This window comes from Rhea pennata, chromosome 4 (genome assembly GCF_028389875.1).
Source record: "Rhea pennata isolate bPtePen1 chromosome 4, bPtePen1.pri, whole genome shotgun sequence".
NCBI classification, from domain to species: domain Eukaryota; kingdom Metazoa; phylum Chordata; class Aves; order Rheiformes; family Rheidae; genus Rhea; species Rhea pennata.
This window is the reverse complement of record NC_084666.1, coordinates 30,041,662-30,066,102: the sequence shown is the minus strand read 5'-3', so window position 1 is coordinate 30,066,102 and position 24,441 is coordinate 30,041,662. Positions and strand designations below refer to the sequence as shown.

The following is a 24,441-nucleotide window of genomic DNA, read 5'->3' as shown; positions in this document are numbered from 1 at the left end:
TACTGATGATATACAGATTACAAAAGATAGAGTCCAGAAATCTAACTATTAGGAGCAATCCGATCAAAATGACATTGGAGCTTAACATTTCCACTATGTGGTAATTCTGGATAAATGTATTCACTGAGGCCTGCAAAATATTTTCTAATATTAGAACATTTTTCAGGGGACTAACACAGACTGCTAGTATTCTTGCAGTATGTACTTGCCACTTTCCTTGATATACCAACACTAAGTAACTCCTAGCACATCCTGAGACAAACAAAAATTCAGTCTTGAGCTGCTTTCCACTGGACACACTTATCACGCTCACGAATCCTTCTCTGGGCTCGTGTATCTGAAATCTCATCTATTTTTTTCCAATCATACCTCTCACCACAAACTCTGCTTTGTTAATATGCTTTGGCCACTGTGGGCATAATGCTGCTGGAAGAAATTTCTTGGCAATAACCTCAAAAGAAATAAAAAAATCCTGGAGATATTTCCACTATATGTTTTCTCTCAAACTGACACTAAAACTGGAACTGAGCGTTAAAAGAAATCTAGTTTATGAAACTTCCTTGCACCTTTACTCAAATATAATACTTAGCAGGTATATAAACTGCTTTAAAATTTAGATTAATTCAAATACTTATTTCATATTAAGACTCAAGAAATATTTGCTTAAGAAAAATTTGGGGAGAGAATCTCTCTCTCTGCTGTCAATATCATTTTTATCAAGAAGGGTTAATGTGCTGAGCAGATGGTACATTGCTTCAGGCTCAAGTGGTAGGCCTTTAAACCTGCTTATACAATATTTAAATCTCAAGAATGAAACATTTCCTCATAAGCTACTTGGAGGAAAAAACCCACAAAAATAACAAAAAAACCCCACATAATACCCCAGAGCTTTAGAAGTTTATAGCTGACATGGTTACTAGCTGAACATTCAAGAAGCCCATCAAAAATCCAGAAATCTTTAAATGCATCTCTAGAGCTGATTCCACTGAATCAGAGTCAGTACCAAGCAAAACACTCTAGCTGAACACAGAGTAAGTAAATCTGAGTTTTGTTTGGCTTTGTTCTTTTTTAATGAATCCATTTTACACCTACATTGAACAGGTTCTCTCCACAAATAGCCTACAGATGTCTACAATCAACATTCGTAACATGTAGCATGTGAGCAGATTTGTGTGAAAGAAGCAACATATCCTATGTGATACTACATTTGACTGAAAAGATAACCATGCTGGAGGATGAAAGTACAGCTCTAAAAATCGAAACCGCCACAGCTATTATGATCTTTGCACTGCCCAAGATAAACATCTTGGGCAAAGGATCAACTGAAATTGGAATGTCTGTATACATAAGACTAAAAGATTAGGGCATCAAAGCAACACACCTTTTTTTTCTTACACTGTTAGCACAGAAAAAGAGGAATTATAAGGAAAAAGAGGAAGCAAGTCTGGGTCAGACTTGCTACACCTGCATCAATTTCTCTATGAAGTATTTTAGATGAAAAGATGGAAGCCCTAATCTTAATCTTAAAAAAATAAATAAATAATAAAAAACAAACCCTAGCATCACAGAGGAATCTGAAGCTTTCTCAGATTCCACGTGAAAAAATTCAAAGGACAACTCAGGTCTTCTGAACGAACCCTACAATTGCTTATTTAACTTTAGATTAATCACCCAAATTTTAGGGACATCATGTAAAGCAGAAAAAATATTTTTAATTCTAAGAGGTTCTTAAAAAATATTCTGAGGTTTCTTCAAGGAATTCAGGCTTTAATCAGCTGGTAAAAACTGTCGTTTTATTCTTCAAAGATTCCTTTTTTTTTTTTTTTTGTATTTGTATTACTGCTTCAGCTTTATTATTTTTCCAGGTGCTCCCCTCATCCCTGGCAGACACTAAAACAGACAACCAGCCTATTCCAACTTTTTCTATGACTTAAATAGGCTGCCCCACTGTGCTTTCAACTCACCCCAGATGAGGACTAAAACAGGTCATGAGGCTTCCTTGATCTTTTAATCTTCCAGAAGGTAAGGACAGCACAGAAGTTTCCTTGAGTTCAATTACTCCAGCAGAGTCCAAATCAATCATTTTAATATCCCTGACTTACAGAAGGCTTGTTTCATAAATGACATTCCAGTGATTTAAATCTTCCAAAATTTTTTACTCATTTTGTACTTTCTGAAATAAAATAATTGATTTTAAAGCAAAAATTGTATAACTTACTTCTGAGTTGCTAACAAAATATATTCATAATAACATATGAACAGAAGGTAAAATGACTGCCCTACTACAATCTGAATATTAATATCATTTCAGTTTTACAAAGCTAAATGAACATATGGACTTGAGCCACTGAAATAATACTAGTTTTATTATACCAGCTGTGCTGGACATTCCTCAAATTCTACATAACTAATTTTCACGCAAGTAGCATTATTAGAAGACGTGGAGGATTTTACTTGTAATGTCAGAATAAGGTGTTATATGCAAAATAATTAAGATACTTAAAAGTTATCAATGAAGACACTGAGATCAGAAAAATAAGTTCTTTTCTCATTCTTAATGAACAGAGTTTCACCTGAATAACTGGTGTCGTTGGGAACTACTGACCCAATTAAATACAGTATTAAATTAAAATCTAAATAAGACTAAGTAACAATGATCTCCCCATTCCTGTGGGAAATGAGTGACCTAAAGAACAAAAAAGTGCAAGATGCACCCATTGTAAATAGACAATTCTTTTCAGAGGCTTAGAAGCCTATGCTGATGCAAGTATTTCAGGTTCTTCTGAACACGTGCTCTAAGTTGTTTTGAATAATTTAATACATACATAGACACACTGAATAAAATTCACAAAATACAATATATGAAAAATAAAATACATCTGTATAGCTGATAACAATTATCTATGAAGACAAGACAATAGTTCCAGTTAATACATTATTCTTTATTAATTTATAACTGTAACAGTTTTAGTGCAAAATAGACAAAATATAAAAATTTAAAAAATTTCTTTCACATCATTTAATATGTTGCTTACATATTAAAGATGCTTCTAATTTTAGCTGGTGATCACAGTTTATTTAATGTGCAGCAAGTAGCACGTTACTAATTTTCAATGCAAGAATGCACAACAGTATACGTTTACCATTTCTAGTCCTCTGCGTAACACCAACCCATAGATATTTTATCAATCTGAATGGCACAATTATCAGGAAAAAAAAAGAATAAAACAATGATTTGCTACACAATTATCTGTATAAATGGACTTTAACAGTTTATCACAACATTCCATGTTAGTTGTGCCCTACTTCATAGTCCAAATTTGCTCTTCTCCTCTGCTAAGTATATCATCTGTTTTAAAGATTAGTTGTCACTGCACTTACCTAATGTGTGTGTCATAATGTAAAGACCTGTGTCACCTCTCTAACAGCTTGAGCTCAACTGTGTGAAGGATTCCAGATTTTGTTCTGATCTTTTAAAAAGAAAATTTGAAAAATATCTCCAGATATGATTTGGAAATATGAACATAAAATCCTGTAGAATTAATTTTATAATATTTGAAGGATTTCAATACCTTTAAAAAATATCGTTTTTTCTTTCATTTTCATTTAATATTGGGAAAATACTTTAAAATTCATTTTCACAAAAGCATTAAAGAAAAGCAGATGAGTAATTCTATTACATGTCAAAAACGTTTATAAATAATGAGTCTATTCTTTAAGAAAAATCTACAGTAAACAACATGCATTCACGAAATACATTGGCATTCTTCATGGTATTTAAAAGTAATGATATGTAAACAGAAACACTTGTTAAAAACACAAATACACAGGAAACCAGTATCAGTATACACATATGTTGGCTCAGCAATTTTTAAGATAAATAAGCATGTTCTCCAATGTTCACATTGTAGAGGTTCATACTGTAAGATGAACCTCTGTAACCATATAAGATAAGCAATGGAAATAAAACAGTAAAATGAAAGCAAGAAGCTGTCCTATCAAGGACTTGTTTCCTTCTTGTAATTATTACATTAGGTTTGCAAAATAGCTTAGCCAGTCTTGATTAAAAAAAAAAGAAAAAAGAAAAAAACACAATTCAAAACAGTGAGCAAAACTCTAGTCAACCCAGATAATTGGAAAAGTAGAATTTTGCAAAGCTGATTATTTCAAAGGTTTTCACAAATTTTAAAAATAACAACTGATCTGAAGAAAACTCAGAGGTAGAATACATGTCAGCCTTCATAATTTTCAAAAATAAGTCCTTGTAACAAGGTAATGCTTCTATTGCTTAAGTATTGGTTATTCCTTGAAGCTCACATTTCTGGTGGAGAAAGAAAAAGTTTCAAAATAAAGCCATCTGCATATAATTCTTTTTACTAATTAAAATTAGAACAAGAAGTTATAATTAGATCTAATATCTTCATGTTCTCATGTTAGCCAAAACTATAATAATACATATCATTCTTAATTAATTGCTCAAGTGAAGAGAAAATTTCTGGAGAAGATTAAATCAAACTACAGAACAGTGTAATTACACAGTACCTTTACTGTGGCAAGCTCCCAAGAAGGAATAAATAAGTAATGTCAATAAGAAAGATGGTGATGGTAATATAGAGATCATTCTAATGTAAAAATTGATTAATAGGTTGAGAAGGCAATATAGTAAAAATTAATCTGTATGTGAATGCAGTTGTTAAAAAGCACTTTCTTTAAAAATATACACTTCATGAAAACATGAATTCCCTGATAATATATGGCATAGAGTTGTCATTGTTAAGAGGGAATAAATAAACTTAAGAATAAAAATGGTACACCCTACAATATTCCTCAGATAAAGCAACTGGACTATTTATATTGCTTTTGGACAAAAGGCAATATATTTTGACTCGCTGTAAACTATGGAAGAATACAGACAATTCTCTAATTATGCTACTTATTCTCAAAAACATATCATCTAATAGCCTGTCAAGAATGAGACAAAAAGCAATCTGCCAATTACTCTGCAAAATATTGGTCTGCAGGACAAGAGGATATGTCCAACAGCTTGGCAGCAGAGCAAAAGTCATAAGTGCTATATCATACCCCACTATTCATATCTCATCTACTACAGCTTTCCTTTTTAACTCTCTGGCCATAAACTCTCAGAAAGAAAAAAAGAAAAAAATTGCCTAGAAATGTGGATCATATGCCAGTCCAAAAAAGCAAGCCTGAGGACAAGCCATATGTATTTACCAATATGAAAAAAGTCTGAACTCTCACCAGTCTTGAATTGTCTCTGGAGTTTAGCAACTAACTAGTTAGGTTTGTGAGCACACATTGCAATTTCCTGAAACAATCACTGTTTATCTCTCTCCATCTTTTAACTCCTTACTGAGATGTATGATATAGTATGGAAGAGCAATATGTAAAGTTAATAATCAGGCCTCTAACACCAAACAGACATTATCTAAAACACAATTGATTTCTAAAAGTAGAAAAATGACACTGAAAATGAACAGATGAGAAGCTGATTATGATTTACTTTTGGCAGACTTTGAAGACCATAACTTTAGATATTAATAATCTTCAAGTGCAAATAGGAAAAAATACATTCTGATTATTCTTAGACACTTCTTTGGAGACAGCTTCATCTAATGTGTCAGGATCAAATGTATTTTAGTTAAACTTTCTCCTGCAGAGTGTCTTTCCTTCACTGATGTAATTGAGAGAATTTTGTGGTTCACCTCCTAACATGAATCATTTGTTGGTTGGACTTAAGTAATAAAAAGAATAAATTGACAATATACGTTTGGACATAACTACTGACAATAATAAGTCAAACTGGGTTTGAAAACTGTCAGCTGATGCAAAACCATTTAAAAAAAGGAATCCGAGTCTGTCATACAGTCTTTAGAGAGCACTCCGCAGCTAAAATTACTAGTCAATATTTTACTGTATCAGACTCAACAAAATAAAGAACTTAACATCTCCTAAAATGTTTAAGGATTTAGTATAATTTAAAAAGTAAATATTTACAAACAGTTTAAATTCAACTCATATTGAAACAATTAATCTGATAAAAACCAAATTACTTACTTTTCAGGTACTGCTCGATCAGCTGTCCTTATGGCGGCACGCTCTGGAGAATGTGAAGGAGACCTTAGTGTTGAACTGAGAGGAGGCGAAGCACGTAACGATGATGTAGAGAGGCCATGTCGACGCATCTCCTGAATTGCACGCTCTCTATCAACAGATAATAGTTTCAGTCACATAACACTTTGGTACTACAGCATATTAGAGGAAGAAAAATTAACTTTTTCCCATGTTTTTTTCTTAGTGATACTTGCAACGCTTTACAAAGAGCCTTGCTTTCTTACAACATTACTCAATTTTCTTCTTGTTTTCATGGGAAAGAGAAAAAAAATTTAAGTGATAATAAATTCACAAACTTTAGGAGGGAATTCAGAAAGTGTGTAACTGAGCAGTTTTCAGCTTGAGAATGTTAGATTTTTGCATGACACTGGAAACACAAATTTCCATAAACTTTCCCAGTATTTAAAAAAAAAACCAACAGTATTAAAGATGAAAAAGAAGTCACCTTACTATGAAATAAACAGCCCCTTACCGTTCAAATCGTTCAGTTGTTAGCTGTCTTTTCAAAACATCATAGTCTGTCTGCAGCTGTGCTACTTTACTTCGAAGAATAGAAACCTCTCTGTTATGACTGTTTCTACAAAAAAAAAAAAAAAAATGTAAAAAAAGTTTTATTTGAACACTGTCAGCTAGGAGCTTAGACGAATTAGTGCAAACAAGAACGAAAAGAGATATTTAACAAGTTGCTTCACATAGCCCAAAACAGAAACAAATCAGAAGCAGTGAGAACAGAGTAAATACAACAGTATGTTTCTGGAAGCAACTGAAGTCAGAAAGGAGTGAGAAGCTGGAAAGCCTCTCACTATATTCTTACTATAGTACATGATATTCTTTTTCGGACAAAATTAAACATAGATATCTTTTATAATAACAGATGAAAAATGATTGTTTATTGATTTACTAGCCTCAGTTGTAATATGAGAAGGTCCTTAGGTGTACATTTAAGAAGAAGAAAAACGGTAATAGCTATCCACAAAATCACAGAAGTAACAGATACAGTTTCAGTAAAAAGTATATCAAGCAGGCTACAACTGTGTGGCTAGAAATAAGCATAACTGAATCAAATTTAAGTAGAACTGGTATAAAGCAAACTCAGACCAGCTATCTCTTGATTGGGCCTAATCAGTTCGATCGTAAGAATTAGAAAGAAAAGTAGCTTTGTCAATCTTAAACAACAATTAAATGTACTTCTCAGTTAATCATCAGTTCAGATAGCTCAGTGTTTGTTCACAAAACGCCATAAACTCTATTAGAAAGCAAGCAAAATCATTATTAATTTAAGTGTAAAGTTAGGTGTCTAAATCAGAATTTGGACAACCAGATTATTCCATATAGCCTTCAAAGCCGAGACGATGGAGAGTGCTCAAAAGTCACTTCTGGAGGATGCAAAGTTTGTGGCTAAAGCCCTGGACCCGAATTCCAGAGAACGGATTCCATTCTTAGCTCAGTCACGGACTTTCCATTTGGCACCCGCTGGTCTGAATCCAGGGAAATACAAGCTACTCAAATGATTTGATCCCCTCAAAAATGCAGATTTTTCCTGTGTTCCCTACTCATCAGCAGAATTCCTAGAATGATCTCTTGCTCCAGTGTGTTGTGAACAGGTGCAGAAGAGAAGAGGTTTCAGCTTTCGATGGCATCTTATTCTAAGTCCTTCAGAGACTGGCATATTCTTTCAGGATGGAGGTAAGAATTCAGTACCCAATATCATTATTGTAAAATAAAGAAAGAAAGCAAACAGTACTGTAAGTTCTGAGGTTATTACGTGTAAATGACACTAAAACAAAATCAAAATCATGAAGTCAATCAATTACTCAAAAATTAGAAAAGATTAAGACTAATTTAGTTTGGAACCTTCATGCAAAGTCATGATATAATAAGATTATATGATCACATTTTTCCCACAGGACCTCTACTTCTTTCACAGTAGATACAGATAGCTCTTTACAAGTAGCTTAACTATTTAATACATTGTTTATTTAATATTTAATCACTGCAGAGTCTCAGATCTCATTTACTGCCTTATCACCCAAATAGAAACCGAAGCTTACAACTACTCACTCCTTCGTAAGCTTCACAGAACTAAAAATTATAGCACTGAAGAGCTTCTTAAGCAAAACTTCATTTTGAGAATCTAAAGTTTTGAGAATCTAAAGCTGTAACGACTCTATTTTATAAATAGAGAGGGCAAGCGCAGGCACAGTAAGGCCAAAATTGTAAATAACATTCAATATTGACAGAAAATTTTCATCCACTGTCAACTGAATTCTTTTATTTCACAAGATACAAGCATAATCACCATGGACTTCAGCCACAGCTGTGAGCATTTAAAGTTTCTGTTCTTTAGTCTCCAAGTACTACAGACTCAATAAGGCATATACAAATAGTTCCCCCATCTGAACATCTGCCTAGAAATATACAGAACATCTGGGGTAAAGATAGTTGAACAACTCAGTGCAATAGACTAGCCACTCTTCCTCCAAGAGGACATTTTCCCTCTTCCTGCAATATTCTACTCTATCAAAAACAAAACTACTGACATTTCCAACAAACAAGAAAGAGTCCTATAATATCTTTAGAAGAAACTTTGTGAAGAAATCACTATGAAGTAATTTAAATAGCTGTATAATGTTTGTACACAGGAAAGTCAGATTAACATTAAATGAAAACCTAATTCATTCATTAATCCTTTCTTTCTTTTGATTTTTGTAGCTTTTTCATTGTTTATTTAGTAGTCAGGACATTCCAATAGTTAATGTTCTTTGTACATGATTTAGAGTTTTCTTCTTCAAGTAAACAAAATTCAGTGATTCTAAGATACAGAACCATGAGTTGCTTTTTGTGACTGATAGCACTGTCATGTACAGATTTAGTATAGGAATGCTATAGTCTGTATTTTATAAGGGAGCACGATCTGTCCTTTTAGCTTCCATATGTTTCCTTTCTGCCCCACCTCAGTACTTATTAACTGATTGTATCTGTTCTTCCTTTCTTGAAATTCTGGTTTGACTTTACTCTTCACCACCTTCTACATTCAGCTGCTACTGCTCCTTCTTGCTATTTAATGCAAAGATACCACTATAATAACTGGAAAATTAATCACTGGGAGAATAAAAGGTATTCACATAACTTGATATCTATAACCAAAACTTCATTTTTCCTCCTCCAAATCATATGGAAAATGTATTAAGTTCCTCACATCTCTGGTACATGAATTTCATACGAATAACATGTTATCCTTTAACTTCATTCTTCCAAACAGGTTATAACCTTACCCCTTTCCTCTTCAGAAGTGTTCAGAAAAACAAATAAACAAATTCAGGCAGATGCACAGCACAAGAAGTTGCAGTTAGTTTACTGAGATTACAAATAAAGGCAGTTATAAGTGCTGGCCACATGTACTGTAGGTATCAGTTTCAATTCTACATTTAAAGAAACAATAAATATACCACTTTTTCCTTCACAGTTCATAGTAATAGAAGCAAATATAGTTTTGCTTTTTCAAAGAGTTGTGACTTTACTATTTAATATGCAAGTGATTCATATTGTAATCAAAGTAAGGACATCAGGCATCTTCACTGTACATATGCCAAAATAATTCAGGTAAGATTCAGATTCTGTTTCCTTTGAGATGCTTGATGATTCCAAGCTGCTCTAAAGGAGTTAGGACTTCAGAATACTCTCCAATAAAAAATAAAATAAATAAAAAAAAAAAAAAAAATAAAATCTAGTTCATAATTAAGAAAATTTGTGCTGCCTTAACAGTTAAGCTCACAGATGCCAGTTCTTCAAAGACAAATAAAAACGTGACATTTTGGCTAAAAAGCAGAGCTGAAATCCATTGCTTCCTGAAGCTAAGAAGAAAATCAGAACCTGTGAAGGAGTCATGTACTTTAAGGAGTTATATATTGTGACGCAAAGTTTAAAAATTCAAATCATACTGGAATGCATACATACATCTACAGGCACACTCAACTAAGCAATTTTATAAATTATTATGCCTTGTCTAGCTCTGTAGTGGAAATAAAGTTCAGTAATGCCAGCAACAGATCAGCTACCTGTTAGGCTTAAGGAAAGGATTTTAGTGACTCCCCTGAAAAGACAGGAGAATAAATCAGACATGTAAACTTCATGAAAAACATCATCTCATGTGTGGGATGTGGGAAAGATTCTGATGTGAAAATGAGTAACGACTAGCACAGAAAGAACTAAATTGAAGAAAACAATCTGGAGTCATACTAGGAACAACTTCAGAGAGAAATAATGTGCTTATTCTCAAGACTGTGAAAGCAAGCTCAGCAGAGTGTACCACTGTGGAAACAGTAGGTTTCCTTTAGAATACTGCTAGCACTAAACTGATGTCTGCTGCAATTAGTTGGGATCTTTCAGATCTCTTTTGTTATTCACAAGAGAAACTTAAAAGTAAACAATGTCATGATAGGCCAAAAGGCATGGCTGCTAAAATCCACTCAACCATACTAAATACTGAAGATTTGACTATAAGTTTCTTCATAACTCATATAAAACAAACAACCGTTGAAACTTACAGTTTGCTCTCGGCGAGTGTTAGCTTGTCTTTCAGTAGCTGAATTTCTGAATCTTTCTCATGAGATGTTAAATGGTTCTGAAATTCTTTATCTCTACTAGTAGCCAGCAATGTTTCAAGGTTCTGAATTGTAAGTCTCTCACTGGATAACTGCTTTTTCAGCAACTCTGCCTCTGACTTTACATCTTCTAACTCGGCTAGAACCTAAGGCAGAAATTTATATTCATTATTAATACACTGGTTTACAAATACAAACACATGGAGTTCTCTTTCCTGAAGTCTTGTTACAAAAACTGAAATGATTCAAAGTTTCATAAAATGAAAACTGAAATAGAGCTCAAAAAACATACTAAGCCCTAAAACTACTTTAAATTACATTTAGTTATATAATAGACACATCTGTCAAGTATTTTACCAGAACTGGGATCATTCAATGCTAGAAATACTTGAGTAAGGAACTGGAACATTAACCAGCTTTTCATAGCAGCAGGCTATTTTCCTCATCCAATTTATGAATATAAACATTCAGTTCTCTGAGGATGAGACTTGCTGTCCCCACATTTTTGAATACAGTAACAGAAAGATCAAGTCACCAAGTATAGACACAACTTCATTTAATAATCAGTGGCACAGAAAAAAGCTCATGTATTAAGGAAATGTAATACTGTTTTTATTTCATTTAAATAATTATTTTATAGAATCATAAAAGAGTTGGGCTTGGAAGGGACCTCTGGAGACTGTGTGGTCTAACCCCCCCTCCCCCCCACTCAAGCAGGATTAGCTAAAGCAGGTTGCTCTGGACTGAGTCCAGTTGTGTTTTGAATATCTTGAAGGATGGAGACTCCACAACCTCTCTGGGCAACCTGTTTCAGTGTTCAACTACCCCCACAATTAAGTGGTTTTTTTTGTATTCAGGTGGAACTTCCTGTGTTTCAGTTTGTGTCCATTGCCTCTTGCCTTGTCACTGAGCACCACTGAGAAGAGTCTGGCCCCATCCTCTTGACACACGGCCATCAGGTATTTATATACATTGATAAATCCTTCCTGAGCTTTTTCTTCTCCAAGTTAAACAGTCTCAGCTTTCTCAGCCTCTGCTCATGTCAGAGATGCTACAGCCCATTAATCTTTGTGGTCCAAACGTTTCAAAATATATTATGCATTTCAGGTAAATCTAAAATTTCATTTCAATTGAAAAAAATCATTAGGAAAAAGTCTTTAATAAGAGATTCACTATTCATCTTTTATAAAAGAAAAGCTTAAAATTCGAAAAATTGTGGTAAAGTACATAAAAACACATAAATATAGCTTGCCTTTCTAGTTAGCAAATCTATTGGCTGCCACGTGTTGTAATGATAATGAATCAAATTCCCTTTTTCTGTACAAAAAAATATAGTATAACATGTGTCTTGATTAAAAGCAAAATATGATATTCTACTATAATACATTAAATTTGCCTCTGTTACTTACCCTTTCATAATCCATGCTTTTGGATGTCAACTGCCGGGATAAAAGGTCTTTACTAGACTCAAGTTTCACACACAATTCTCTCACAGAAGTCAGGTCAGCCACCACAGAAGACTTTTCCTGATTTTCACGTTTAAGGTCCTCTTCCAGTTTCGACATATTTTTTGTAATGGAGGAGATCTGAGATTCATATGTTTGATGTGCAACAATATGCTGAACAAAAGACAAACATATTAAATGCGACAATTCTCTGTTGAGTAACACTTTTCTTTGTACTTTCTTTTCCCTGCATGGTAAACTGAACTTTAGATTATACTAATTGCCTTCTCTCTCCCTAAATCACAGCTAAGAACAACTATTAAGATAATGAAGAATTACACAGGCATCACACAAGAGTGGAAAGAGGCTGTATTGCAGCATTGAAGAGGAATTAGAAGCTTAAAAAAACAAAAATACAATTTATTCTTTACTCAGCTTATAATATCAAGTCCATTACATTTTTTTTAATAATTAAAAGATAGACAAAATATGGCAAGTCTGCAACTACTGTACTCTAAAACCTTCTTGACCTCTATAACATTACTGCTTCTAAAATATAAACCTAATTATTTTCTATAATACTGGCCTAGGTTCTGCATAATGGAATTCTTGAGGGATAATGGATTTCTGGATTTAGACTACCATTAGATTCAGACTACTGTTAGATTTTATCTACCTTTATTGTAGTCACCAATCCTTCAAATTTTTTATTCAAAAGCTTCAAAAATATTTCATAACTAAATTTTCAAAATACTCTTAAAGCTGTATGAAAATATTTTTAAGCAAATAAACAGAAGTTTCCTACAGAATCTTTAAAGAGAAAATGTGTCTAACCAGAATCAGTTCAAATTCAAAATCTGAAGTGTCCACAACTGAAACATTCAGGTGTAGGAATCAATTTCAATTAAAGCATTAAAAGAAAGAAATTGAGTTAATTAAAAACAACTTGAATGTAATTCACTTTCCTTGACATAATTAGACTACATTAATTATTACCTCTTGAATCTCTTTTTCTAGAAGTTCCACTCTCTCTCGAAGATGTCTCCGGTCTGTATCTACAGAAAGGAGTTCGAGCCGTATTGAGCTGCTTTCTCCTTCAGCTTGGTGAGCCTTGATTTCCCAGTCTTCAGCTTGTGTATGCAGCATTCGGAACTTTTCCAACAAATCTTGATTTTCTTTTTCCTAGATGAAACAGTAAATCACTCTATAATGATCAACATACTTTCAAGTCACTTGACTTTTTTAATGCTTATTCCTCATATTTATAACATTTTTTCCACAAGAAAGTAGAAACTTTCTCCATTTTCCTAACCTTATTTGCTGGCAATTAGTAAAGTGCATCATCCCTTTTGCAGGTCCAAATTGCAAACAGATCAATGACGGCATTCAGTTTTATTAAATGGAAATACTGACAAGCAGTTACAAGGCTTTTCTTTTGGATCTCTCTGCATTGCCAAGTATCACATTACTGAGATGTACTGATCATGGCGCTTTTCCTTCCAAAAAAAACCAGCAGGACTCTGCCTTTAACAGTCTTTATATACTTCACTCTTACTAATGTTTATATTAGAACAGTGCCTGAAAGATTGATAATCTATTTGGGCATATACATTATATATAAACAGACTATCATAAAAATACAGAAATGCGAACTTAAACTGCTGACAAGTTAAACAGTGATAGAACAAATGTTGCTTGTGAATTTTAATTCTGTCCTACTGGAAGTGCATATTATAAGGAAGTGCTTTATTTTTCCTCTGTATTTAGTTCCCTTCCCCTCTTCATGCAGTGTATAGCAGGCTGAACATGCTGCTAGTATGAATCAGGTTTATCTGGTGAGAAAGGCTATTGTTTGCAAAATTCCTTCTCTATTTCCTACAGAGCTTGGAAGGTAGGGACAGAATGAGGTAAGGGCAACTAGGAAAAGAGAAATTCATAATTAAATAACCAAACACTGCAGAAATAGTGCAATGCAGAACCACTGGAGAAAAGAAAATCTTTGCCTCTACAGACAAAAATCATGTGTAATACCAGACAAAACCCTGAAACCAATCATTCATAATTGGCCATTGAGTGTATATTCTACATCTTCTTGGTACTTGACTTGAATAACTACACTGCCATTACCAAAGTTATGAGTACCGACATCTGTAGCTGTACTGCTTTGGACATATGACTTGCAACATAATTATAAATATTCTTCAAAACTAAGCTCCAAGTGGTTTAAATTGGGGATCTAAAGCTAATAAGTACTACTGACCTAAATCTCTATGTTTCAATAAATATTTGTAAGAAGTAGTTGAATTTATATGCATTCCTCTAGCACATGTAAGCTAAATCTGATCAAAATTCATTCTTTCTTATTCAAAGTCACATAATACATTTACCAGTTCATGTTGACTTGAACATAAATTATATTTAGACTACTCTAACGCAGGCTTCCTGATTCCAAGTATCAGGATAAAATACATTAGCAAACCAATTTTGTCAGTACAGGAAATATTTTTAACTTTCATCGTTCATAGAGAAAACACTAAAAAAAAAAAAAAAAAAAAAAACTTTTCCATAGCAGAGCCACACCTAAGTTTTCTCTTTACCAAAAGTGACAAATAGTAAAAGCTATCACTTAAGCTTGCTTGTTGTCTATAATGACAAAAAAGTATTAGATATTTTACTAGTTGTCTTGTAAAAAAAGACCCCAAACTCAAAAAGAAAAACAATATTTCAAACTTGGTTTCTCTACTGTTACGGCCAACTTAAGTATCATCAGTGAAGTTGATATGTGCTAAAATTTACCAAAGCTTCAGATCTAAGATGTTTTTTAATGAATCCAGTAGTAGTTTAAAATTACTGCGGTTAGAAAGAAAAAAAAAAAAAAAAAAGAGAGAGAGAAAAAAGATAGTGGGGCAGGGGAGAGCTCCAAACCCTACAATTCTTAATTTGTTTCTTGTATTCTAAAATTTAAATTCTGAAATTTTATACTCTCAACTTAAAGCATTTACTGAAAACAATGAACACCTACAGATTATATCTTTACCTTTGAGGCTATCAAGCTTTCAAATCTGGAAACTTCAGTTATATAATTATGAACTCTAGTCTTCATCTCTTCTTTTTCACGTATTGCATCTTCCAGTTCAGTACTGACAGCCTGAAAAGATTGCATGAAAGCAAAACAGTGCATTAGGGTAAAGCAATCTGAGTATTATTGCATCAGACTAAATCAAAGTAGTTGTATATTCCATAGATTTTATTCTCTTCTACTTTTAAGTAATTTAGTCAAATTCATTTTGGGTTTCTATAGTTCAGATATATTCCTTATTGCATTAGGTAGACAAAGAGTTTTCCAGTCAACAATAATCACAGTAAATGATGAATGTTATACCAGTTTTTAAAACATGCAGGTCCTCTGGTGACACATATCATTGCCCTCTGGAAGATTTAACACCTGCATGTTCAGAAGCTGGGATTTTTTTTTTTTTTTTTAGTCTTGCTTTAAGATTCACCTATCCTCAAGCAAGGGAATGTTGTTTTGTGTTCACTAAATAGTCAGCTTAGTAACAAGAGAATATTTATTCCAAAGCAGAATTGCAATAAGATGCTACAAAAATAAAAGTAACCAAAGGCATTATTAAGACCATATTTAAACATCAAAATTGCTCTTTGGAATCTAGTGGAGATGCAACAGACACCTCTCTGGCTCTGTCACAGGTTCAGCTCTCATATTCCTCTGTGTCCTCCGGACCTGACAGTCAAAAAGGCAAGAATCTTCTATTCTATGCCCAGGTAAAATGCCCCAGTTTTCACTGCATTAAGAAAACATGCTTTCTTGAGTAGTTGACACCACATGATGGTATCAAGTGTGGGGGAAATATAGGCTATTGCTGTATTGCTTTCCCCTCTTTTGATGGTATGTCAACATTCACCAACAGCACCATTTCTGTGGTATGCCTTATTTAGCATTTGTTTAATGCAGGCTGCTTGACTCTGTGGTAACACAGCAAAACACCAGGTAAATTTTAGTCATCATATTATGAAAGTATTTAATACTTCATTTTATTAGATACCTGTGAATGGCATCCATAATTTCAATAATACACCTGTATATCTATGTATTGAATCATGTGTTTTACAAAATCTGTTTAGAGTCACCATCACTTACAACTCCTTGCCATATTGTACATACCATCCTCAGCTGAGCTGACTGAGGGGAATGAAAAGAAATGGTTAAACTAATAAGGCCCTGATATCTTTAGAGCTGACACTTACAACAAATTCAAAGTAACATTTGCATCTGGTATAAAAATTGTACAAAGTACTTGAACCTCTTGACAAGTTGTAACAGTTGCATTTGTTATACAAACTCAATGGACAGTTATGAGCTGCAAAAAAACTGTGGGCTAGCTCTTCAAACCATATTAATATCCTCTCTAACCAACTTTTTCTAATATTTATAACTTACCTTATAAATACTGGTCATTTTTATTATATATTGTTCATACGCACATTCTGTTGTAAGTGGATATTCACCTCACGCATTTGGAGCTAGGAGACTTTTGGTTAGCAGTAATCAAGTAGTGCACAAAACCATCTCACTACTACTCAAACTTTATATGAAGAATTAACAAGACTGCACACAATTCTGACTCTCTCAGCCACGGATTTCAAGGCCCAGAGAAGTCCAAGTAAGAAGAGATAGAATAATGCTGATTAGAAAATGTGGATATGGGCATGCATTATACACACCGTCTAAACTTTTAATAGAATAAGCCTTACACTCCAGTGGCTATTTTTGCTAGTGACCAACTCAGGGGAACTTCTCAAGATGACGGCTACAGGAAAAACAACAATGTTTGAAGTTTAGTTCATTGGACTTCAACTGTTTCTACCTTACAGAATTTTTATTTCACCTACACCATCACCTTGAGACAGTTTATCTTTCAATAAAATATAAATTACACGGCTCATTCTAAAGCCCAATGATAACCTAGGGAAATAGGTAATTTTTCAAAGCATTAAAGATTTTTTTTCCAATTTTTATTCTATTGCTGACATAAGTTTAAGCTGTGCCCTTCTAGCATACACGTCGAAAGGAAATGTGTTTAGTCATTGGATGCTGAGAGAGATTGTGCATCTTCCAGCTGGAAGGATGTTGATGAATACACATGGGTCAAGTCTCAGAGCCACTAGGCAATCGTAAACAAACTACTTCCTACTTACCTAAGAAATCAGAACATAAAAACATTTTGGCCTGAAGCTGCTGACCAGCTAGCTGCTAACAATGAGGTACACTGATTGTAAAGCACTAGATAGCTAAGAAAAAAAATGAAGTAGACAAACATAAAACTCTTCATACTTGGGTCCTTTTTTGACCTGAACATAATCTCCAAACAAACAAAAATCCAAAGCAAAGAACCTCACCCAAAAAAGCTGCCATATACTGCCAAACTCTGAGATACCACCTCACCATGACTATCTTACCAAACCAAGACATCCTAATAAGGACATTTCTCCAGGAAAATAGATAGCACTTTGAATTGACCATCTAAAAACCCAATACAATCTTAACACATTGGAAAGAGAACCCCTCCTATTTCCCATGGTCTGTACATTCTTATCCATTTCTGAAACCATGAAACAAATTCAGACTATTCAAGAGTATCGCACCTTAAAAAAAAATAAATAAAAGTTTTCTTCAATTCTGTTTCCTAGTATTTAAGCTCTCTCATCTCTCCTTCCTGCAAATTAACCTCTCCCAATTCATCAGTGAAAGCAAAATTCTTGCAGAGCAACACTTATTAATAGACACTGACCTTGCCAGACCAGGAGGTAAAAAGCCTGTCAACACATCTTTAGAGTCACTTTTACTAAGGCTTACAGAATGAAAACATTAGCATGTTTTGGAATGTACAGTTTAATCTCAGTGTTGCACACCTCATCTGACACATCAGCTGTTCCACAGAATGAGACAGATAAAATGCAAGAATGACTATGCACCAGAATACATTCAAAGGTATCAACAATCTTTTTCTCTCCTCTTTATTTATGAGGCACTAATGACCTGTCATCTGCTCTTCTGCTTTCTTGCCATCGATATACTCCCTGTTCCACAGGTATTAACTACCAGTTTCTATGAATTAACTACCAGTTTCTATGAATTAACTACCAGTTTCTATGAATTAACTACCAGTTTCTATGAATTAACTACCAGTTTCTATGAATTAACTACCAGTTTCTATGAATTAACTACCAACTAGCATGTGATATAACTAATTAATATAAACTTTATTACAGTACAGTTGCATCTTTCACTAAATTTGTTTAGCTTGCTTTTATTTTATTTTTTTAATCTGAGGAAAGGAGACAAAACTGAAAGGTTTATTTCTTCTCCACTGTACCAACTAGACTAAAAGTACTAACAGTAATTGCTTTTACCATTTCTACTCAGTTATTAATACCTCAGCGTTCAACAAATACTGATAATTACATATATCAAGTCAAAACCCAGGGTGTAGCAACTTTGATTTACAACGAAATGTAGGCAAGCAATGCATAACATAATACTTCAATACCACGTAGCACACTCATACCTGGTTTTCTCTCGTCATTGTAGCTAAGTCATCCTGTAATCGTCTGTTTTCTTTCAGAGCTATTTCCTTTACTCGTCCTGTTTCTGCAAGCTCTATGTGGGATGCATCAAGCTGGCGATGTAGACTAGCTATCTCGCGGTCTCTGTTGCTCAGCATGTCCTTCAGCTGGCTATCAAGCGGGGGATTTTGAAAATTTTATTTAAAACGTTCCTCCTCATACTATACCACATACTGTTGAAAATTATCAGATATGAGTTCTGAGTATACAAAAAATTTAGAAAAAGATGCTAAACTTCATGCTCTGTAAAAGCTGACATACAGGTTATCATCATTACACAGGCCTTGAGTTAATAAAGTAGGAAAATAAAATAAGGTTTTAAAGTTTCAACATATTCAGACAAATAGAAGATAATAAACAAAAAAAAATGCAAATGTTTATGAAAATTCATGAATATTTCTATTAGTCTTGCCACAGATACTTCATGCATCAAAGTACAAAAAAATCAGTTAAACTGGTCTTCAGATGTTTAACTGTTTTCTTTTGAGAAGTCACAGGTGTAGAAGTGGTGTTTGAAAACTGGCAAGAAAGGATCAGATAAAACTCACTAGAAAACTAAAAAGCAAGAATTTAAAAGCAGACAATAAAGCAGAATGTTTTGATTAAGAGCATGCTGGTAATTTAAGCAGGAAGAATTAGCTTCCCAATTAGAGATCAGTTCTGAATCTGAATCTAATAGTATCTAGTGCAGTACTTAGAATGCTACAAAGCCATTTTTTTAACTGAGAATTAAGATTGTCCCTAATTAGAAAAACAAAAATAGAAAGCAATCGTTAATGCCTGCCTTAACAACTTAGCAGCCTACCATGTAATTGTAAGGAAAGTGTCTTCAAAAGTCCACATATACCTTTTTCAATAGCATACACTCCTTTACCTGACTAATAATTACACCAAAAATAACTAAGCACCAAAATAATTAAAACATCAAAGTATTTAAAAAAGCCATCTACTATAGCTTTAAGAACACCAAAGATATTCATTAGAGAAAAAAAATTACACAAGAAAGTGTTTTAATCTTTTCTTACTCTGTCGAGGACTCCAACTCCGACAGGGTTAGTCTCAAATGAGTAATTGTTTTTTCCTATGGAAATAAAAGCAAAAATTGTATTAGGTAATATTATATTGCAACATACTAGGATACTTAATCATAGAATAGTAATGTTGGAAGGGACCTCTGGAGGTCATCTAGTCCAACCCTCAGCATAGCCCATACAGCGATTGAACCCGCAACCTTGAGCACCACGCTCTAACCAGCTGAGCTATACCTGCCCCCTAAAAGCTAAAGACCTTTAAATTTAAGCCTTTATTTTAACTCTTCAACAATCAGAAATTGCATCAAGTAATTGTACATTCAAACTTCCAAGGTTCCTTCTTTTATTGATAAATGGATTGTCTTGCTGTTAAAAAGAGAGGGCAATCAGCTACAGACCTTGTCACCTCAAGTTAGAGCCTTATTTTGACATACCTCAAGATATACCTCCAAGAGCAAAACGCAAATAATACTCCTCTATTTTTTAGAGTGTTGAAGGACTACACCAACAATCATAATTAAAATTCTGTTGAGTTGACAAACGACCCTTAGTATTGTCCAGATCCAAATATATACGCCCGGAGCTCTGTGCAGTCTTTTGTCATCAAGGTAAAATACTTGCCTAAAATGTAACTGCACTCCATACGGAGTATAAAGTAGTATTTTTACTGCACATACCTTGTTAGCTAAGTTGTCATCTAAGCATGCAATTCTTTCTGTTTTTTCATCTACAGTTTCTTGAAGACTGTCCTTTTCTTTATCCAAAACAGTAATAGTACTTCTAAGCACATTGACTGTCTCATCCTGGGATGTGTTCCTCTGGTTTAACCTATCTACAAATAAAAGAAAAAGTATTCTTGATTTTAAAAAAGCAAGTATGAGGAAAAAAAAAAAAGTTACCTATTTTCTCCTCTAGCTTTACAATTTCTTCTTGAGCTAACTGCAGTTCATCCTTTTTGAGAGATAATCGGTGCTGTAAATCTTCAACAGACCTCTGGAGTTGTTCATTTAAGAGCCTGGGAAAACAATATAGAGTTGAAAAAAATTTGAGAACTTTGTCAGGGTCATCAATTCGAGGCTCTTGAGCTACGTGAAGTGCTGAAACAGTTCTAGTGTAACCTCATGATGGGGTGGGTTGTACCATACTGACCAGCAGCATGGCAGCGGTGGGGGGGGAGAAGACTTTCAGGGACTGCTGAAGCCAATACCACTAGGTTGCCATGGCCCCAACAGCAAGTCCGCCTCAACACCATTGTAAAGGAGTCTAACAAAAGATTTCAGCTTTATCAATGAAGTCATGATTTTACTAATAAATACACTTACTTTCTGAAGACTTTTCAGGGAACGTAGTTATCGGCACAGGATTCCTCGCACTTTTTCAATTTTACAATTTACAGAAAAAAGAAATTGCTCCTTTTTAGAAAAACTGTCATGTATTTTTGTGCAAATACTGAAAACTTTCCACAGATAAGCAGCTGTACTAAGAAATAAACAGCATAAAAAAAAAAGTTATGTGGGTGCTTTGGCACCCACATGATGAAAAAAATAACATGGGAGCCATTTTTATTGCCATTTGCATTTGGCAATAAACCTTCTTTCTGCAATGGGGAGCCTTAAATGAACTCCAAGGCATGCCTCTGAGCATCAGTTCTTAATTATCTACCCCTGCTATTGTACCATTATACAGTACAGTAATATATAATATAGTACTGTTCTGCAGTCTTTTCTTGTGTCCCCCAGATCCTGGCTTGCAAAACATGTCTAAGTTCTTATCTACAACATTACCTGTCCAGTAATGATCTTACATCTCAGGCTCTCATTTCCACCTAAACTAGACCTCAGATTTCCAAATTTTTGTTCAGATTTTTTCAGTAATCTATTTCCACTTTCTCTAAGGCCTCTTTTTATCTCAACATGTTTAGATACTTGATGGGAATTGTTTCCTGAAACAACTTAAATAGCCCTTCACAAGCCCTTTACTTGACCCTCCACTTTTGATCAAGTTGGCAAAACTCCATTGACCCCTATGGATCATAAGATGTCAGCTCTCCAAACTGTAATATGTTTGTGATAACAATAGCATACGAAAAAGATGGACACAGGAAAAATGGTTCTAGTCAGATGCCCTAAGAGAATGGCTCTCCATGAACCAACCACTCAACTGTCAAAACTTCAATGCCTAACGCTTGGCATAAATTCTTCAGTATTACTGAAATTTCTGTAAATCTGGCACAGTTTGGTCCTAGTGAGGCAGCTTGTACAGGCATCTGCCTTTGTTTTAAGAAATGACATTTGGAAATCCTTTAAGAAATTTCTATTCTGCTACATTTGAAAGCAAACAACATGGTTTTTGAGGAAGCAATTCTAGGAGGAGAAAGTTTTCACTCCCAATTAAAAGAAAAAGTTTTCTGTGTATCTGCTTACCAAATAAGCCCAGGAGCCTGCTGAAGCCTCCATAGCACTTTTCTTACTCATTTACATGTCCTTAAGACAAAAATATTTTGAAGATATTTTGAAAGTATTTTACTGTTTCCCAAGCTATATAGATTTAGAACAAACAAAATTATGCTAGCATCTGCGAAAGACCACATTTTGTGCTAAACTTACTGAAGTGAGCAAAGCTCAGCTTTAAATTGAGAAGAATCATCTGATGTCTGGGCAAGTTTACTAGATTTCATTTTTAATTCATTTTCCAATGAATTTATTCTTTCTTTCAGGACAGAGATTGTTGTCTTCAGTTCACATCTTTCCATCTCAAACTGCAATTGAAAAAAGACCATTTATTGTTGTAGACACCTTCTACAACTTAGCTTTTATATAAATTTAAGTTGAAAACAGCTAACAAAACTAATTGTTTGAAAAGTCTATCCTATTCTAGAAGTAATAAAAACTTCCTTGATATAAATGCACTTACCCCTTGAATATTATTTTCCAGTTCTGAAATATCATGCTGCATCTTTGATTTTTCCAGGTTAGCTGCTTCTTGCTGAATCTGAGATAGAGGTATAGGATTACATGCAATAAGATATACATCTTTAGATTCAAGTATGATTTAAGAAAACAGTGCTCTGTACTCTTAGATGAACAATCCAATGTAAAGTTACTTCTATAAAACAACAGAGTGTAGGCTGAAAATACCTGAAGGTCAATATAACATTGTTCTATATGAGTTAATCTTTTACAGGATTTTTAGGTGAAAAAGATACATTTATATTTGGTCCCAATTTAAATAATATCTGTGAGGTGTTGGAGAAAAATCAGAGCTACAGGGTAACAGGAAAGGTAGCAAGAAAAATCAGAGCTACAGGGCAATAGGAAATTTAGCAAGAATTTAGTAATGTTCTAAGTCATTTGAAATTAATTTAAGGAATTAACATTGTACTTGTGCAAACACAACCTTGGAAATATGAAACGTAAGACATACTACAAACTTAACTGGTTATTCTCCAAGCCTATGAAGTCTTGTTTGAAATGATTTGTCTGGTGTCACTTCAGTGCACAACTGCAGTGAAATTGTTAAGCAAACTCTCAAATTTCCTAAAGACCTGAGCTTGATGGTTTTTGTACAATACTCTTTCCAAATATGAGTGACAACTTTACTTCAGTTTCCTTTTCTTCCAAGAGTATCAAAACAAGGTCCTTCCAACGCTTGCTACTGCTTTTCCTTTTTTTTTTTTTTTTTTTTAAGAGAAGACATAAAGCTAAAAACCAGTGCTTTTAGCATTTTTAAATCTAGACAGGAGCTATTAAGGCCAGTATTTCTTTCTCTCAGAGCTTACCACTTACTTTACTGCAGAGTTAAAAGACACTTTTTTTTTCCCCCCACTGTTTCTATGCATACATTGTTTACTCCCTGTGGTAACAGAGAAAAGGTTTCCTTTCATTATAGGATAATGAGGCTTTAAAACAAGTATGCTAAGACTACAAGAAATGAAGTCCACTTTAAAATGAGGTAACACCTTGCTCAAAAAGTCGTTAAATATTGCATTTGACAGTTTTGCTCCCTGTACATATTCCAAAATATAATCATTTATTTAATTTTTAAGTAATATATATTTTTTGCAACTATCCACTTTCTAAAACATACACAGAGCACTGAAACTAAAAAGGGCCCACTACCTCTGGTTGAATTTGCATGGTTGGCCTGAGGAAAAGCTTTTTAGTCGCAAGTGAACATTTCTGACATGGATATGAACTAAATAACACATGTGAAAATTGGTGTCCTTATATAAATTAGAGTCACTTTTCAGGTTATATCTGTACTTTGATTTAGTTATCTAAAAGTTGTTGAATTTAACTGTCTTAATAAACAGGCACTAATTGTTTGCTAAAACTAAAGGAAAGAACTAAGCAATTTTTCTTCTTTTATTATTTAAAAGGAAAAGATTTTTGATTGCTCCCTCTAATAGGCATAAACAATAAGTCTACCCGGATTAAGCTTTGCACAGACTTTCAGAAGCAAAGTTTTACATGGTTATGCAAAACAATTGCTCTCAAAATAGTTCAAGTGCAATGATTTATTCAAACAAAATACCTATATAACCAAAGTTTAGAATGACATAATTTTTAACTACATACTTTAAAA

The 24,441-nt window shown here is 33.8% G+C and overlaps 1 protein-coding gene across 1 annotated transcript in view; it reads right to left on the bottom strand.

Moving 5' to 3' along the window:
* Positions 1 to 4,230: 4,230 nt before the first annotated feature.
* CEP135 (centrosomal protein 135) overlaps positions 4,231 to 24,441 on the bottom strand; it is a 34,325-nt gene continuing 14,114 nt past the window's right edge. The window contains exons 13-25 of the mRNA XM_062574640.1: positions 22,771 to 22,848; positions 22,464 to 22,615; positions 20,757 to 20,872; positions 20,535 to 20,689; positions 19,852 to 19,907; positions 18,769 to 18,937; positions 15,219 to 15,329; positions 13,178 to 13,363; positions 12,146 to 12,355; positions 10,680 to 10,882; positions 6,605 to 6,709; positions 6,076 to 6,222; positions 4,231 to 4,321 (exon numbers count right to left, since the gene is read on the bottom strand). Of these exons, the coding sequence (XP_062430624.1) occupies positions 4,300 to 4,321; positions 6,076 to 6,222; positions 6,605 to 6,709; positions 10,680 to 10,882; positions 12,146 to 12,355; positions 13,178 to 13,363; positions 15,219 to 15,329; positions 18,769 to 18,937; positions 19,852 to 19,907; positions 20,535 to 20,689; positions 20,757 to 20,872; positions 22,464 to 22,615; positions 22,771 to 22,848 (1,710 nt within the window). The 3' untranslated portion in view covers positions 4,231 to 4,299. The remainder of the gene's footprint in view (positions 4,322 to 6,075; positions 6,223 to 6,604; positions 6,710 to 10,679; positions 10,883 to 12,145; positions 12,356 to 13,177; positions 13,364 to 15,218; positions 15,330 to 18,768; positions 18,938 to 19,851; positions 19,908 to 20,534; positions 20,690 to 20,756; positions 20,873 to 22,463; positions 22,616 to 22,770; positions 22,849 to 24,441) is intronic.